At 41.6% G+C, this 17,368-nt stretch overlaps 1 protein-coding gene across 8 annotated transcripts in view; it reads left to right on the forward strand.

Moving 5' to 3' along the window:
- casz1 (castor zinc finger 1) overlaps positions 1 to 17,368 on the forward strand; it is a 189,320-nt gene that overhangs the window by 147,589 nt on the left and 24,363 nt on the right. For 5 of the 8 annotated variants that reach the window (XM_036008580.1, XM_031286798.2, XM_031286795.2 and 2 more), the window contains 4 exons: positions 6,740 to 7,300; positions 12,925 to 13,825; positions 15,880 to 15,945; positions 16,376 to 16,471. In XM_036008580.1, coding sequence (XP_035864473.1) covers positions 6,784 to 7,300; positions 12,925 to 13,825; positions 15,880 to 15,945; positions 16,376 to 16,471 — 1,580 coding nt within the window. In that variant the 5' untranslated portion in view covers positions 6,740 to 6,783. The remainder of the gene's footprint in view (positions 1 to 6,739; positions 7,301 to 12,924; positions 13,826 to 15,879; positions 15,946 to 16,375; positions 16,472 to 17,368) is intronic. The other 3 variants (XM_031286799.2, XM_031286800.2, XM_031286804.2) reach the window with 1 other exon arrangement.

Consider the following 17,368-nt stretch of genomic DNA (forward strand, 5'->3'; position numbering starts at 1 on the left):
GCGGCGCTACGTATGTGTGCCGGCTTCATCTGTGTGTGTAAGCCAGGTGGAGATTTCCAGACTTAATTGATAACTAATGGAGCGGCGTGTGCTGAGTTTACCCTGGAGGATTGACACTCTGTGTGTGTGTGTGTGTGTGTGTGTGTGTGTGTGTGTGTGTGTGTGTGTGTGTGTGTCCTGTGGAGCGATAGAGGGGGTAGGTAATGGTAAGAGGACGGGCATGACTTACTCAGCAGTATAGCTCCAGATTCTGGTAAATTAAATATGGCCCCAAAGATAATGACATGGAGTGACATACACCAGTCTGACGGCCCCTGACCTCTTAGGCGAGCAGGCCGTTCACTTCGCTACAGAAGAAAGTGTGTAAGTAACACTCATATGAGCACAGTACACACTCACACACATCTCCCCTTCTCCCTCCCAACAAGCCACAAAGGCAAAGAGAGATCCCCGTGACCAAAATACAACTGAAGCAGTTAATCTGTACAGATATTAGCTCAAGAGCCCTTGAGAGGTGCACCGCTGAGCCCCTTCTCCACTGTACTACCCACACTGCCTTGCAGCCGCACCAAGCACAGCAACCATGAGGGAGGGACACAGGGGTCGTCTGCTCATTTACCATGGCGGTTGGCTTATCAAATTGCACTCCTGGTGTCTTGAAACTGAACATGGGAGCTGAGCTTCAAAACAAAGCTGCAGGAATAAATTTCCCTTGTTTCAGTCTGTGGAAGCATGGGACTGTGTGCCATTGTGTATTTTTAAAGCAAAGTTTTTGCCTCCTGCAACACAAACACTAAGAAATTAAATTGTCATCTGGTGCCAGCTGTGAGTCCAGACTTGATGTACAATTTTAACAAGTTAGCCGTGTGTCCCATGAATTACCCTAAGCAGCAAACCCAATGAAAGTTGGCTGTTTCGGTACGAGGCTGTCAGAATGGTTCATGTCACTCATGTCAGATTGTTTTTTTTCTCTCCCTTAGACCATTTTAAGCTGCTTGTCCTCTGTTCTGGAAAACACCATAATTGTTTGTGATGAAGCCGCAGGGCGTATTTGTCCTTAGATTTCAACTTCCTGCCTGACCGCCCTTAAGTTCAACGTCTTTCCTCTTCCGTCTCCACTTAAAATATACATTGTTTTCTTCAGCCATTGTCCTATGCAGTCAGTCTGTGTGTTTTACTGGGGCCATTTGTGTCTGCCTTTGTCCTGCAGTGTCTTCTTTGTGTTTTGTGGCGGTGTGGCGGGAGAGTAGCATTTGGCTGAGGGGCTTGTGTTTGATAACAGCCCGTGGACCGAGCTGAAGTGAAATAGTCCAAACGGGTCCTTCAAGGTCGGCACCCCCAGAAAGACAGCACATAATGTGCAAGGTCACATTCTAGACTAAAAGCAATAAGTGCTTTATTGATAGAAAAAAACAACAACAATCAGGCAGATGTGCAACCAACTGATTAATAATAAAATACATTTGTGAGAGAGAGGAACAGGGGGAGGGTAAGGGGCAGGGGAGAGAAGACAGCTACCTCCTGACTGTACGTCCACGTGTCTGTATACTGTATGCATGTGCCTTGCATTCATGTACAATATGTTTTGCCGAAAAACATTGATTCTGTACTGAGACCTAAACAATCCATCAGAAAAAAAAGAACAAAATGTGATAGATTGGCGCTGGTGGCAGTTTCCTTGCTGCACAGTCTCTCTCTTCATGCTTGAATCATTTCTGCAGTTTGTGTGATCTGTGGAGTACAGTGTGAAAGTACTGTTTAAAAGAAGATCACAAGCATCTCACTTCTCCTGTTTTGACAGTAATCTACGTATCATTTACATCTCATCAGTATCATGTTTTATGACCGAGACAACAGTCACCGTAGGTTCCTTTTTATTTCCATTCAGTCACTTTATGAACAATGTGCCTATTGTACTGCGCCTACTGTGCTATTATCTTTTTATGAAAATAAGCTCAGGGTATTGGACTGTCGTCATCTTTTATGTGCCTTTATCACTCTTTCTCGCATGCTCTCTCTATCTCTTTTTCTTTTTCTTTCTCCTACTCAACCTGGCAAACCTGCCAAGTGAGTAGAGCTCCAAAGTGGATCAGTCAGTGCTGTGGCAGATTTAGATTTGAGGTAGGGAAAGCTAAGTCCCAGTCCCAGCCAAACCTGTTTCTTTAGGAAGACTCTGAGAGACAGGAGAGCTTGGAGAGTTGCATATGCTCTGCCACCCCGTTCCCAACACCTGCCACCCCGTCTCCCCCCCCCTCCCCCCCCATCCTTCCTGCTCCTTGGATGTGTATAACCGCCTTTAAACCCCTCTTTCTAAATCCCCTTGTGCCCACCCCTAAACCCCCATCTATCAACTAGTTGGCAATGGCATTGTTTTTAATCATCAGAACCTCAAAATTATTATTATCGCTTCTGATGCGGCAATTAAAACTTCAGGTCAGAGGCACAACGAGCGGTGATCAGCAGCCGAGCTGAGAAGTTTTAATTAGACGATCAGAACCATTAATGCACAAAAAAAAGGTGTGCGCTGGGAAATTAACGGGAACGTCTTAATCAGGGTTAGCGACTCCGAAGAGGAGTCAAGTGAACAGAGAGCAAAAAACAAATCATTTCCGCACCACTGGGACAAAACTCAATTAAATATGCATGCGGAAAAATGGAAATTTCTCAGCATTGGCTGCACCGAGTGTTGGAAAACTGTGGCAAAATCTCACGGCAGGGTCGACGACCTGCTTATTGTTATTCTTGTGTAATAAAAATGAGAGAGGGGCCAGATGCTGGGGTCTGGGTGTCGTGGCGTAGTTGTCCATCAGTGGCTTTCCGCTTGACTTCCTTGCAGCTGCCGCAGCCTCTCTACCATGCTGGGGGAGAGAGAAAAAGAGGAAAACATTCTCTCCTGCAAGCCGTAAATTTACAAAAATAAAATCATGGTAATTTTCAAGTGTGTCTGTTTGCCTGTGTGGCTCAGTGACTTCCCTGAAACACTCATGCACACACGCTGTCGCACACATACATCTCCCTTGAGAGCCAGAGACCCAAAAGGTTCACTGAGCTACACACAGGGAACTGCAGCCTTGTCGATTAAGCTGCCAAAGGTTCATAAAGTTATAACTGGACTTTTTTAAAGAGCTACAGCAACTCTCGGTTGCATATTGTAAAATAATCCTGAGCTGAACAGACATCTCCCATACCCTGTTTGAATTAATTAACTCCTGATATTGCAGGGGGGTTGTCTCTGTGTCAGTCATGTTGGAACTCAGCAGGAACCTGCAACAAGCCCTGTACCTGTGTTTGATTAGGTGAAGAGATAAGCTTCAGTTTAAACAGGTAATATCTACATCTCTTATATACAGACCCTCCTGTGTGCTCGCTCCATACAGACTGACAACACTGCAGGAAGTCGGTTTATGGTGCAGCACTGTGCTTTGAATGAACAATAAAGCCAAGTTCCATTTTCTACATGTTGTTTATGTGACTATAGATCTTCCGTAGGATGATTTTAAACAGCGTTTTGGACATAAGCTACCTTGTTTGATATAACAAAAAGAGGTAAAGCCATGACCCTGCCAGTCTCAACCATTCCAAACTCCCACATCCTTTACCCGTAGTTGCCTTGATTACAGTCTGTGCACGTTCACACAAATAATGCACTTCCAACAGCGTTATTAGGATTTGAAACACCACTTGATTGGGCATGATATCATTCTGGCACACAAACAGAGACTCTGCATCAAAAACCACCAAGACCTGTGGGGCTTAGAGCCGTGGAAGAGTAAGTTTGTCAGTGCGGCGGACTAGACTTGAACACAAGCTTTGTCATCCAGTGCTGAGAAGAAACAGGGCTTGAAAGAACTTTGATGCGCTTATTTTTGACTGAAGATGAAAAAGACCCTGACCTAGTCCAAATGTATTCAAAATAGTTTCTTGGCTTTTTCATCAGGTTTTGGCCTTATACAGGCAGTATATGGCACTCCTTTGTGGCCCTGCACTGTTTCCAGTAAAAATAATGTCAGAGTTAACGTAAGCAGTTGGAAAAATTAGTTTCAGCTGTTGTGTTCAAATTCAAACCTGCCTGTTTTTTCCAACTCCCAGTGCTTACTGAGGTGTCTCCTCCTTGACAATTAGCACACCAGGCTAAAACAGACTGTAAATAATGTCCAATGCATGTGACAGTGTTGTTTTTCCTGTCTGATATTCATTAATAAGGCAGAATGCTTACTGGACTCTCAGGGAGGTGGGGGAGTTGGTCCCAGAGGGAAACGTTGTTCTTTCATGTAGGTCCCCACAGATTTTATCTCATTGTACGCTATTATGCACACAAACGACTTGAGGTAAACAGCTTGGTGTTACCATAGCAATCCCTATTGTGAGCAATGGCAAAAAGCTGCTGTGAACAGAAACCCTCAGCATAAATAATAGTTTAGACAGTTTCCATAAACCATCGAACCATAGCATGTTCCTACTCATGGGAAGCTCACAATATTAAATTTGTTTCAAATCACGTCCTACCTTTAAAAAGAAAACACTGAATATGTGCGTAAGCTGTCTGATAATTCAGTTAGAAGCCTGCTTAGATACTCAACCAGTAGCACGCTCTGTATTGTTAACAGAAAATAATACATAAATACTCGCTAATGGAAAGAAACAACTGTGTCGGGGTCATTTCCTACAAGGAGCTTGAGATTGCAATGCAAAGGAAATCGGTAGTTAAAGCATGAAATACTGAACACAGTAAACAGAAAATAATGACCTCCACTGCAACACCCAAATGACCTCAATCTTCCTTTGGAGAGTATTTCTAAAAAACAAAACTTTGAAAATTTATGTCTTCCACTTCCTAATAGTTTTTCCAGCTGATTTCTTTTTTCTTTCTTTTCAAAATTGCTGTCTTCTCAAAGGTGACCCTTTCACCCGCGCCTGCAATTGTCTAACACTAAATTGTACAGTAATGTGCCGCTGATATATGGCCCCCTCAAAACTACATAATTCCTGAAGCCATTGTTTCAGAGAGGAAGCCCACAATGTAAATACTGTAACTGAGAAAGCATGTGTGGGGAGCACGGGGTGCATTGTCTGGCAACGGGGTAATCTGTAAACTCCTTCAAATTGTATATCCTCTAATGATTCTACAGCTTTGCAAAAGAAAATGAAAACTGGATTTTATGTTGCACCGATGTGATTTACATAATGCTGGCAATGGCTCACACATGATTGTGCTTGGCTTTATGGCTGAGGGAAAATTAAGAGCCTCGTACTCATTGTTATAGAAAGTGAATTGAGTCTTTAAGATAGAACTTTGTTACCTCTCATATCGCACATTTTTGTCTGCTGAAATGGTGTGTCCCTAGCTCAGTATAGTGTATTTTCTTAACCACAGTGTGGCTGATGTACAATACAACTTTACACAAAGAGAAATATCTCTGCTGTGGTGTGCTGTTTAACTGTTTTCACAGAGCCTCAACTGACAAAGCTTAACATACTACCAAACAATAACAGAATACAAGTTAAAATGCTTGTCTGATCCCTGGTGGTTTAACTGCTTTTTTTGATACCATAAATAGGGTTTTACTCACGGTCAACTCCTCGCTTTTTAAAAGTTATTTACAACTTGATAAAGATCTGGCCTTGATTTTGCGTCTGTAAAATGCTGTTGGAAGGTGAACTTTGGTGGCTCTGGAAATAAAGTGAAAGGTACTAGAGTGCAGTTTCTGCCCTAAAAAGGCAGCTCTGGATATGGAATGCCACAGGCAGCTGTTCCTGCCTCATCAGAGGACATGTTATAAAGATAGCCCCACTTGGGTTGAAATAATGCCACCCATTCCTGCCCCAAAGCACACTCTATCATGCTCTATTGTTCAGAGAGGCTGCACTGGGGGGAAAAGATGTTGAGACTGTGCAGTATGTCATGTTAGTAAAGATATGTAAAACATGGTAACTACGACATGTCCAATGTATCTATGTTACTCTCTTGGCTAGATCAACAGTAAAAAAACAGCAGATGGCAGAAAGAACTACATAGCACATTCCTTTATTTATGTATATATATATATATATATATATATATATATATATATATATATATTCCTTTTAATTAAGTGAAACCAGCAGCCTACACAGTTATTGGGTCTAATCCCACTGAATAGTCAACATGAGAACACGGCTTCAAAAAGACCAAAAGTGCTCAGCATTTTTACTCTACATCCTGACAGCTTTAATGCTGTGCAGCCCCCCACTCAGTGGCGGGGCCACAGCCTCTTGAGGTGAGAGTGAAGATAACATTTCACAGTGTCTCTATAGCGCTGTCATGTGAAGGATTATGTAGCCGTGTATTTGCTGCTTGTAGTACCGTAGGGGGTCTGATACCTATCAGCCTTTGGTTTCAGCTGCCTGTGCTTTTTTTCTCCTTTTTTCCACCACTGCTTTAATCTCTGAGCTGACCAAAGAGGTGTGACTTAGAAAGATATGTACAGTATCTCTGTGTGTCCTTCCAGTCTTGTGCTGTTATTGTTAAGTGCTTTTGGATGTTAATAATAGCAGCAGTCACTGTTGTTCAGTGTTTTTCCATTGTGATATTTAAAATCAGTACAACTAACTGACGTGAAAGAGCTGGTTCAAACTTAGCTTCTGGTGATGCTAAAAGCATCTGCTTATTGAGTAAGTTTCTTAAACTGTAACACAGGTCATTGTGATACTGAACAACTTAAACTCATTTTATTTTTTGTTTGATTCTTGTTTCCATTAGCTGAAAGGAGTTTATGCACTGAAACGACCTCAGGAAAACCCAAGATGGCCGCCAAAAGGAAAGGTGGCTTAAAACTCAATGCTATCTGTGCCAAGCTGAGCCGCCAGGTGGTGTTCGACAGTAGCTCCCAGAATGCAGAGGGAGACCAGAGTGTAGCAGAAAACAGTGAGCGTGGCAGTTCACACTACGATGACACTGAGACCAACTTCCCAGAGAGCCTTAACCTCAGTCAGAGCCTAGAGGAGGACCAGAAGAGACGCGAGGCCATTGAGAAGTGGGTCAACGGCGAGTACGGCGATGAACCGCCAGCTCCCGACGATGAACAGGAGCATGAACTCAAAGTCAGCAATGGCGAAGATGACCCTCCTGAGGGCGTGTACATGGTACAGCCCACAGGCTGCAGCGATGACGAAGACAATGCAGAGGAGGGCGAGCCAATGGCAGCCTCTCAGGAGGACAGTTACCATGAAGACAAAGAAGCTGAAGTCAGGCCTTCAAAAGACAACACGTACATGCCACCAAGGGAGGCCCAAAGTCGCCAAGCACCTTTCTCCTCTACAGGTACATTTTGACTCTATGTCCTCCAATCTTTTTTTCTTCTGATGTCCCCGCTATACTTTGATTTATACTTGACCCGTTTTGTACATCTTAAACCAACACTACCTTTGCCCTTCATTCCACTCCATAGTATTAAAGGGCAAATGCTTAGATAGAGGGTGGGTGGCATTGCCATATCCACATAAGCTTAAATGTGCCCATTATTGGAAAGAGACACTCTAAAGTTACATTATGAATAGCCAGTAACATTATTACCCTAAAGACAGATTCAACTGGCAGGCCAGGGAACAGGAACTTGTCAGTGTATGGTTAACTGCATGAAGAAATTCATAAATGGAGTAAGCTTACAACGTAAGGCCGTAAGGCACTCTCCCAGCAGCTGTGGGTCAAGAGCGCATGGCAGGACCAGGCTAAGCTTCATATTACACCCAGGATTACATATTGAGTCTTTGATTTTCCCTAAGCTCACTAAACTTAGCCACTGCTTCAAACTCCTCTATTACATGGAGTTGTAGTCTGCTGTGGAAGGGCTCAGGTTTTTTTCATAGTTGTCAAATCCAAGAGATCAATTGTCAAATAAAGTCAGAAATAGTGAAGTTATATTGCAGTGCCGTATCACACTTCAGTATGTTCTTCTCAGATACAACAGTGGCTCCATGTTGTGGCTCCACATATTTATTGTTAGACATGGATATTTTTTAATAAGTTCCTTCATACAATGTGCTCTCGTAAGTGACTCATAATAACCTGTTTAATTGTGACACAATGTTCCCACGGTATAATTCAGTGGTTATCAAATAGATAAAGCAGGCAGGGGCAGTCATTCTGAAGTAGCAAGAGAATGTGTTAACAGCACAAACAATATTTTAAGAAAGAATCCTTTACAGTTATACACTGTGGCCCTTGAAGCTAGATGCAACACATTATAGGAGAGATTGGCCTTTGTATAGTAGGAGTTAAAACACAGAGCTGTAAAAAGGAGAAAAAACATAGCTCGGTTATATGAATAGATAAAGCCTGTTTCACAGAAACACTGAGAAAAAAAGGCAATTTGCAGGTGAGACCGGTTGTTGCGGTACAAAAACAAGTTTTGTTTTGTGCTTGCTCACCTCACTTTAACAGTTTGTTGGTCTTTCATCTAGGTTTAGGTATGTACCTCAGAGTCATGTACACATGCTCTTTTTGTCTGCATTTCTTTTTGTTTTGGCCACACACAGAATTGGGGGCAGGGGCTTCTCAGAAAATGAAGCAGGTTTCATTTCAGATGCAAATGAAAAAGGCTTTTAATTAGTCATTTTGTGTATATTTCATGGCCATAAAAACACCTGTCTGTAAATATGTATTACGGTTGTGTAGCAGACCTACACCTTTCCCTCCACTGACTCCCTTACTACTTTACATCTCACAACAAAGCCAGAGTGTTTGAAGACTGCGGGGAGAGCACACTGCATCAGTTGCAAATCTTGAGTGTTTTTTTTTCAGAGTTGCTCTTTGTTGATTGTAACTAGGGCATCTATATTGCCATGTTTCTGCTCAGCTCACAATTAAAACATTTTTTTCTCCGCTCTCTCTCTCTCTCTCTCTCTCTCTCGCCGCTGTCTTTCAAAGGCTGATGCAGAGTGCACATAATTATGCATATAAACATAGTGGCTTAATTATCTCTCACAACATCAGTGACAATGTAATTAACAAACATTGCAAGATCAATGAGAGAAACTGCGACCTTCAAAACATTTAACTCCTCACATTGAGGCATCGTGTGGATTTCCTATCAGTGCAAAAGCCCAGAATACTTTTCCTAGATAATTTAGATGTCGCATTAGAGCCCTCATAAGCCAGTCAATGGAAAAACCAATGAATAAAAACTATGAAAGCGATGACAGAGATGTTCATAGCGATGGATCAAACAGACTTGACCATGACTTCCATTTGCAATTCTGGGTTCACTGTAAAAGGTTATTGTTCATTTCAAGCTGTTTCAAAGCCCTCCCTATTTACTGCTTGTTAATTAACTAACCAAACCGCGAGGAAGTTTGAAGCTCCGTACATTTTTGTGTGTCAAATTAGTCCAAACAAATGCACGTCATTTATTCCAAGCCACTCTTTATTAGGCTGCCACTGTCCATTTAAACAAAACACTCTTAAACTCATTTACTAACATGAACACAAATTGCTTTTTAAAACTCTATTGAAATGATTCTACCATATAAAAGATTATAAAGACTATTTAAAATTTTCTCTGACTGAACTCCACTGAAAACATAGCATGTTATTAAACAAAAATGTTTTAACCAAATGGTTTACATTGTGCATGTGTGATTCAAAACTGACACCCTTTAGAGGGTATTCAAACTCTAGATTAGTCCATATATAGCCACTAGCATGCACCTTTATCATCAACGACACCTCTGCCTCTCTGTCCTGTGAGCAGAGAAGCTATGCCACACTGATGGCCATGTTTGGTCAGCCAAAAGGAGATATAATGCCCATCTGTTATCATATCTGGGAGGGAAAATGTGGCCTAATTGCCTCAAATATAGACAAGGCAGGTCTGTGTCGTGTGTTGGGTTTTGCTTGCCTGAAGTGTCAAGATTAGGAACCACTTGTTTGTAATTTTCCAGTGACACCAGAGAGAGTGCAGAGCAAAATGTCAGATGTGAGGAATTTTTATGTTTGTTTTTTTTCTTTGGATTGGGGTGGGTGGTAGCATTACTATTGCCATTCTCACCTTAACCCATACACCCATACATAGTTCCCACCTGGTGTCACTTAACATCATTAATAGGCAGCCAGATACAGTAGGGCTTGAGTAGAAAACTCATTTACATGGTCTTTTAGAAAGGTTATCTCCTGTCAGTCCCAGTCATAATCCTTTCTAGTCCAATAATTTTCCCTTCATTGATATCACGCCACATGGCTCCACTGATGAATAAAGAGACTCTGCTAATTTTTTGGAGAAGGTGATGATAATACCAAGGAAAAATAATATGAAAAATTAGATGTTGGTGCTTCCATGTCATAATGCTAATCTCTCTGCAATAATTAGCAATTGACTGAAAATATTAGATGTTTTCTTTCATCTGATACCTAATCCAAAGCAAAAGTCAACATGCCTTAATCTATTGCCAGTCAATTCAGAATCAACCTGAACAATTTTTATATTATTGGTGAGGATGATTTAGATTTTTCTTTCATTTTGGACATTTTTAAAATTACATTTTGAAAATGACATATATTCTACCTTGCTCTTTTTTTCCATACCATCCCTCACTTAGTAAAGTGTAGTTCCATTTTCTGACTCATACAGTACTGATGTGGGTGGGTCTGCCCTAACTTTAGAGCTATATGATATACTGTGTCCTGTGGTGCCTCTACATATACAGTAGCAGTAAAATCCAACCAAGCACCAAGCCAAATCAAATGAGAATAATGTTTAGCCAAATTACAATTTACATGGACATGTTTAAATGTGTATTCAGTAATATTTTATGCCATGTTTTATTACCAGTTGAACAGCTCAAGGAAACACAATAACTTAAGTATAAGCAAAGTTAAATTATACTGTACCCTGCAGTAGATACTTGTGTATACAGTATTTCACTCTGTGTATTCAATACATGTGAAACATGGTCGATTTGATGACAGGATCTGTGGCAAACATGAAGTTATTTCCTCAAATACCTGATCCATTTCTATTAAATGTTTCATGCCCTTTCGATCTACCAGATACTCTTTCATACTGAACCACCGTGCAGAGGAGCAACCCCAATGCAGTGAATGGAAATTTGGGGATTATTTTACATGCTGTGCAGGAGATGTGAAAAGCAGAGCACAGAGACTGATTTAGCAATAACTAAGAAATCTGAGACAAGAGCAGAAATATTTGTGTATTAATTACCTGGGTGGTAGGTGGTATTACTTCTCACCAGCTCCTGTGTTGAAAGTGATGGATAAAAAGCAATACAACATTGAAAAAAATAGTTTGGACTCTGGTCATGTGACAAGGATGAGTTAAGAAGGCCAAAGCTTTTACATGACCCAGGTAAAATTATCATCTGGTACATTACTAGCATGTCTGTGTTCTGGTATCCTGCCCGACATGCAAACTGACACAACAGGAATTTATGGAACTGAGTTGGATCAGCAAATGCAACTGTCCTTCCTCTGTTTGTTTCTCCCTCACACACTCTTTCTTCATACCCTTTCCTCTCTTCTTTATGCAGAACTTTGTCCCTCCACTGCTTTCAGGCAAAAATCATTTTTCCCTTTTCCCCACTCTTTGACCCCTTGCACTAATCTGGATGAAAGTTAATGGGCCAGAATTAATCTCCACATAATGCAATTAAACTATACATTGACTATATTTCAACTATGTCCTTGGGGAAGTTGTCCAATTTAATGGACTCTTAAAATGAAAGTGATGTTTCAGTTCACAAATGTGTAAAAAGGAAAGAATTCATTCTTTTCACTCTTGAAGGTGACACAATAATTGTGTTATTTTCAAAAACCTTCCACCAAGCTTCATGGAGGATTATGAATTGCACTTAACATGCCATAATGTCCTAGTTGATAGTAGTTATATTTATGTCATCTTCAAATCGTTCAGCATCAGTCGTCATGTAAAAATCTGTGGGCAAGTGCACTGATAGTTTTACTTCTTTACTAAGAAGTTGTATAAAAAAATGTCTAATATATATATGTATATATATATATATATATATATATATATATATATATATATATATATATATGTATATATATAAACCTCAAAAGTAATTATTTAATGAATTTCCGTAACAAAACATAAAGAGCGTATAAAATCAGAAGATGTTTGTTTATTCAGTTTGTCCTTTGGTACAGTCACCTGCAAATTGTGCAGGGCTGACATAATGCAACCAAAACAGGAAGAGCATTGCCTCACACTGCTTGTTTGTAGACACATAAATACACAGAGATGTACAGATGCTGCTCTAGCGTGCAGGGCAGAATCACTTTTCCTGTTTTTAAATTTACTACAGTTCTGCAATAATGAGGATAGCATCATCAAATAATTAATTGTTCAGAACAAGAAAACTATAATTTAGTAGGTCAGCAGTCCATTATCACAACATAGCAGTGTGTTTCCCTAAGTATGAGAGAGGGTTGTTTTAATAATTGGGCTGACCAAATATATTTTCCACTTGTAACACAAAGCTAGTGCCAGATTACTTCATTCATAACTTATGTATTTGATGCCAAACCAAAAATAAATTGTCGAACATAGATTATCCTCTTCAGCTACCAAGCTTAGCAACAGTGTGACTATCAATCAATATGAAGCGAGAGAGAACCATTTGGATGACTGATTGAGTGACGTGAATTTGGCCATTGATTAACACATCTTGAGCAAAGGGTTACTTTGGGTTCAGTTTCACTACTGAAATTAAAAAACAATCATACTTTTATACATCGGAAGTAAAGACTTAATTACAGTAATGCTAGACAGCACCAATGACTCTAAGGTTTTAAGCTCAATACGTTTTTTTTTTACTTTGCTGGTAGCAGCTTTAAAAGGACAAATCTGAAAGCAGTTAAAATAATTATACCTTTTACATAAAAGCTCACTACTCTACTTTTTCTCTGTGCAGGAGAAGCATCTGCCCTGCGAGACTATGCAGCCAACACCATGAATGAATTTTTGGGAATGTTTGGTTATGATGACCAGCAGGTAAGGGATGAGCTGACCAAGAAGATCAGCTTTGAGAAGCTCAAAGCTGCTACCTCAGACCCCTCATCCCTCAGCAGTGAGGAGGCCTCACGGCGTGCTCGCTTCTCCAAGTACGAAGAGTACATTCGCAAGCTAAAAGCCGGGGAGACCCTACCTTGGCCCATGCATGCTTCCCCACCCAAACCAGAGGACCTCAACCCAAAACTGGCCCAAGACAAGAGTGCTACCATGCTCCAGACGTCTGGGTGCCTCCCAGGAGCCGAGACACAGATCTATCCCCCCAGCCTGGACCACAAACAGCCAGGAGGACCTCAGCTGAGCACTTCTCAGCCACCAAATCCCTCTCACATCCAGAACATGGCATCCCGAGCCTCCAAGTATGACTTCTTTATTCAGAAGCTGAAGATGGGTGAGAGTCTACAGCAGCAGAATGGTAATGCTTACAAGCGACCCTCCAAGTACGACCTGGAGAACGTCAAGTTTCTGCACCTCTTCAAGCCTGGTGAGGGCAACCCTGACATGGGCGGTGCCATCGCCTTTAAGACTTGCAAAGTGGGCCGCCCGTCGAAGTATGACATCAGAACAATTCAGAAGCTAATGCCAGGAAATCCAGAGGCCTCACTGATGCCCAATGTCCTCGCTACAGCACCAGGAAACCCAGGAGCGCCTGGTGTCCCCACCGTGAGCACAGCTGGGGCCAGCATCGCCCCAGGGCTGACAATAGACCAGACAGGACACTTAAGCTTCAATGCCGCTGACTACCTGAAGTCCAGCTTTTCCAAGACTGACTCCATCACCACGGGCACTGTGTCCTCCGTTAAGTAAGTCTGCTCAAACATCATCATAACTGAGAAACTAGAAAGTAGTCAGAAAGCACATACCTCCGCCAAGGCTACACAAGGCTTTTTATTAGTTTTGATGCATCAAATAAATGAGATAAATAATGCAGATTTTTGAGAAAACTTTAATCCTGTCTGTTTTGAATTCTTTTTCAAAATGGTGGAAATCTGGGTAGCCTAAATGGGCGTGGCCTATATGAATAGATACATGTTTGACCAGGGAATCAAGGAAAATGTTTTTTATACATTCCACCTCAGCAGGATTGAGCAAAAAAGGTATAGCGCTACAAATTGTAACATGGTGGCATTATGGTGGTGGTGAGTTGCTCCTTTGCCCATGACCAGACTTCCCACTAAATGTAGCAGATCAGTACATTTTAGATATACAAACAATAACAAGCAAACAGACAAACGGTACAGAAATCAGAACTTTGGTAGAGTTAACAATAAGGAAATAATTAAACTTGGAGAGCAAGAGATGACAGCATGTATCCCATTGCTTTCCAACCCTTTTTTTTATTGGTAATTGTGAGATGTGTGCTTATTAACAAAACATATAGTGTTACATACTGCATTGATTATTTGCACCAAAACAATGCATACCTCTTAAAAAGCCGCTGATGAAAAGCATAATTGTCCATTAAAATTCCAATTTAAAGTTTATTGCTGGATTAAAAAGATCCCAAGTTCCAGTGGAACACCTTGGAGCTAATGTGAAGCTCACATACACTTAACTGCTACACTGAGTCAGTTATCCTAACGCAAAGGTAATTGCTACCTCCACAGCAGCCAACAGGAATGTAGTGTGAAATAGCGCATAGCGCCCAATAGATCCACGACATGATGAGTTGCGAAGGCACATGAAGTGTTTACTCGCTGTAGCACTCCATGGAGACTGATTTAGCACAGTCATCGCAAAGTGACTGACTTCTTTCGTTTGGCTAGGGTGTAACAACTCTCCCTTTAATTACTTTGGAGCCATGACTAACCTCCCGGCGAGTCACAGGGGCCGACTCTACACTGCCTGACGAGTGCACTTTAAAGGAAGCAAACGAGGGGTTTGGGGAGCTAGCCTACAGTCGTGTGCACTACCAGTAGGAAACAGCTCCCAGAGTCTGTTTGATTGGTTTTGACCTTGTCTCTAGTTAGTCAAGACCTATCAAAGACACTGTTCAAGAGCCCTCAGGCACCTCTCTCTCAGGCTTTGGCCTTTGTCAGGTTGGGGCTCAGTGGAGCTGCAAGCTTGGCTAACTGACCCAGTCTGGTGCTTGTATACAGCGAGGAGAGGGGGGGCTAGTGAGAATGTCTGGCAACGCATCCTCCCCTCTGGGCCAGATTAACCTCAGGTCATCCCCAGTGCGGAGCTGCTCACATGGATCTAAATGCCATTTCTGAGAGGGAGAAAGCAGAACCAATACTGTATTGTGACTGTCACTGTCTGCTACCACCTCTATGAAGGGAATCACATCACAGGTGACAAAAAGCACACAGCATTCCTCAGCACCCCTTTGTAATGTGATAAATTCCTCTCGATTTCCTGTTTTGAATTGAATCTGATTGAGTTGAAACTGATCGAGTCAGCCGATTAGGTCGATCCATATGCATTTGAAGCTGCAGTATTGTCTTACATCTTTGTTTGAACTGAGTCCAGACTGATTGGAGACAACTTGATATCAGCATTAGAGCCAAAGCCCTGAGAGATTATCAGAAAAGACCTTTTCCGAGCTTTTCTTCCATATCCTCATTTTCCAGTTTTGCTTATGAGCACTCACCAAAATACCCCCATAAAAGATTAATGTCCCTTTGCTCCTGCATTTTGCCTTTCATTGGTTGGGAGACCATGCATCAAAGTGTGCGCCTTCTATCTCTGATTCATACGGCACACGAAAACGCTGTTGTGCCACAAGAAAATGTATATTGATAGTCCAAAGTTTGGGTGTGGCTTGTAAGTAAATATTGTGTCAGTTTGTTTTTTATTAACAGTCAGCCCAACCTCACCATTAATCCTGTCTCTTTTGTGTTTGCTATTGCATTAGGAATGGCCTGCCACCAGATAAACCCGCCAGCGACGACATCAACCTCTACCAGAAATATATTGCCAGGTATGCAAATCCCTCAGTGTGCTACAGCAATGAAAAAAATATACCCAAAACAGATAAACCTTTTTTTATCCACTGATGGTGTGTTTTATTCAGTGATGTAACTAGATCGTAGACTGGTATGAGAATGTTCTGTGTGTAGTAAATTGATTAAGAAAAGACTCCAATGTATGTGCTGAGAGCAAGTAGAAGGATGAGGGGTAATGAAAGTGAAATGGTTTGATGGTAGCTTACTGTAACTGGTTGAGTAAATGCTCGTGGTGTGTATAGCACTAAAACATTGAGAACATAATTCTGTGTAACTCTGTACCGTTAGCTGTGACTGACACAAAGAGGATATGAGCTTAGGCCGGGTTCTTCTTGAGTTCAGCCGTTTATTGTTGAACACACGAGGAACTGACTGATCTAAAAAGTCTGTCATTCACACCAACAGAGACAAAAACATCAGGGGAGGGGAGGTATCTTGCGTTTCAATGGACACAGAACAATGTCCCCCATTCTGGATTCATTTTGAGCCGGCACTAAAAAGGTGATTATCATTTGTTTGTTTATTCCGTTTAAAAAGAAAGAAAAACAGCATTTGAAAAGCCAAAGTGGCTTTGGCGTTAATGATTACTTCTCCAAGCCATAACATGAAGGGCACAAATCAAAGCCTTGGCACTGACAGACACACACACATACACACACGTCCTATTCTGCACACACATACACATACACACAAAACCCCTTCCTTGGACTGATTACATTTTGCAAGAAGATTTAATTAAGGAATTTTTAATGAGGCTTCTGCTGGCACTGCCAAGAACTGTTTTGATATTTGCGCTGCATAATGCATAAAATTTGTCTAAACATCTCGGCAGTTGATGCACGGGGAGGCTGCAGATAAGCCCAGATACAGTTTCAATTTCCGTGTTGGGGTTGGAAAAAAGAGAAAGGAAAGAAGAGGAGGGAGGAAAAAAATGGAAAAGGAGGGCTCATAAAAAGGGCAAATGTAGCACCAAGGGGGGAGGTAGAAGCGGGGGAGGGTCTTCTTTGGAGCTAGGGCTAATGAGTGCACACTAAAACTAAAAACCAGCTTTGTAAACATGTTCGTACCGAATCCTTGTGAAAACAGTAAAAAAAAAGTTCTTCATCTCCTCACCACAATACATTTTGATGTTTGAAAGAGCTTCCCTGGTAGTGTTTAGTTGCAGTTTTCACTCTTTAAATGCTTTCATGCACCCACTATTGCCTCGGCACTTTGATCTGTGTATCTCTATTGTAACTAGAGATGTGCTGCAATCTCTGTATCGTGGCAATATTAATATTTAATCTGCTGCTGAATAGCAGCGGCCCATTAAGCCCCCTGACGCGGCAAGTGGGAATTGTCCAGAGGCAAAGTGATACAGCTGGGCAATGAGCAGAAGGGTGGGCCATAGTCTTGGGG

The sequence above is a fragment of the Sander lucioperca genome, chromosome 12 (assembly GCF_008315115.2).
Source record: "Sander lucioperca isolate FBNREF2018 chromosome 12, SLUC_FBN_1.2, whole genome shotgun sequence".
NCBI lineage: Eukaryota > Metazoa > Chordata > Actinopteri > Perciformes > Percidae > Sander > Sander lucioperca.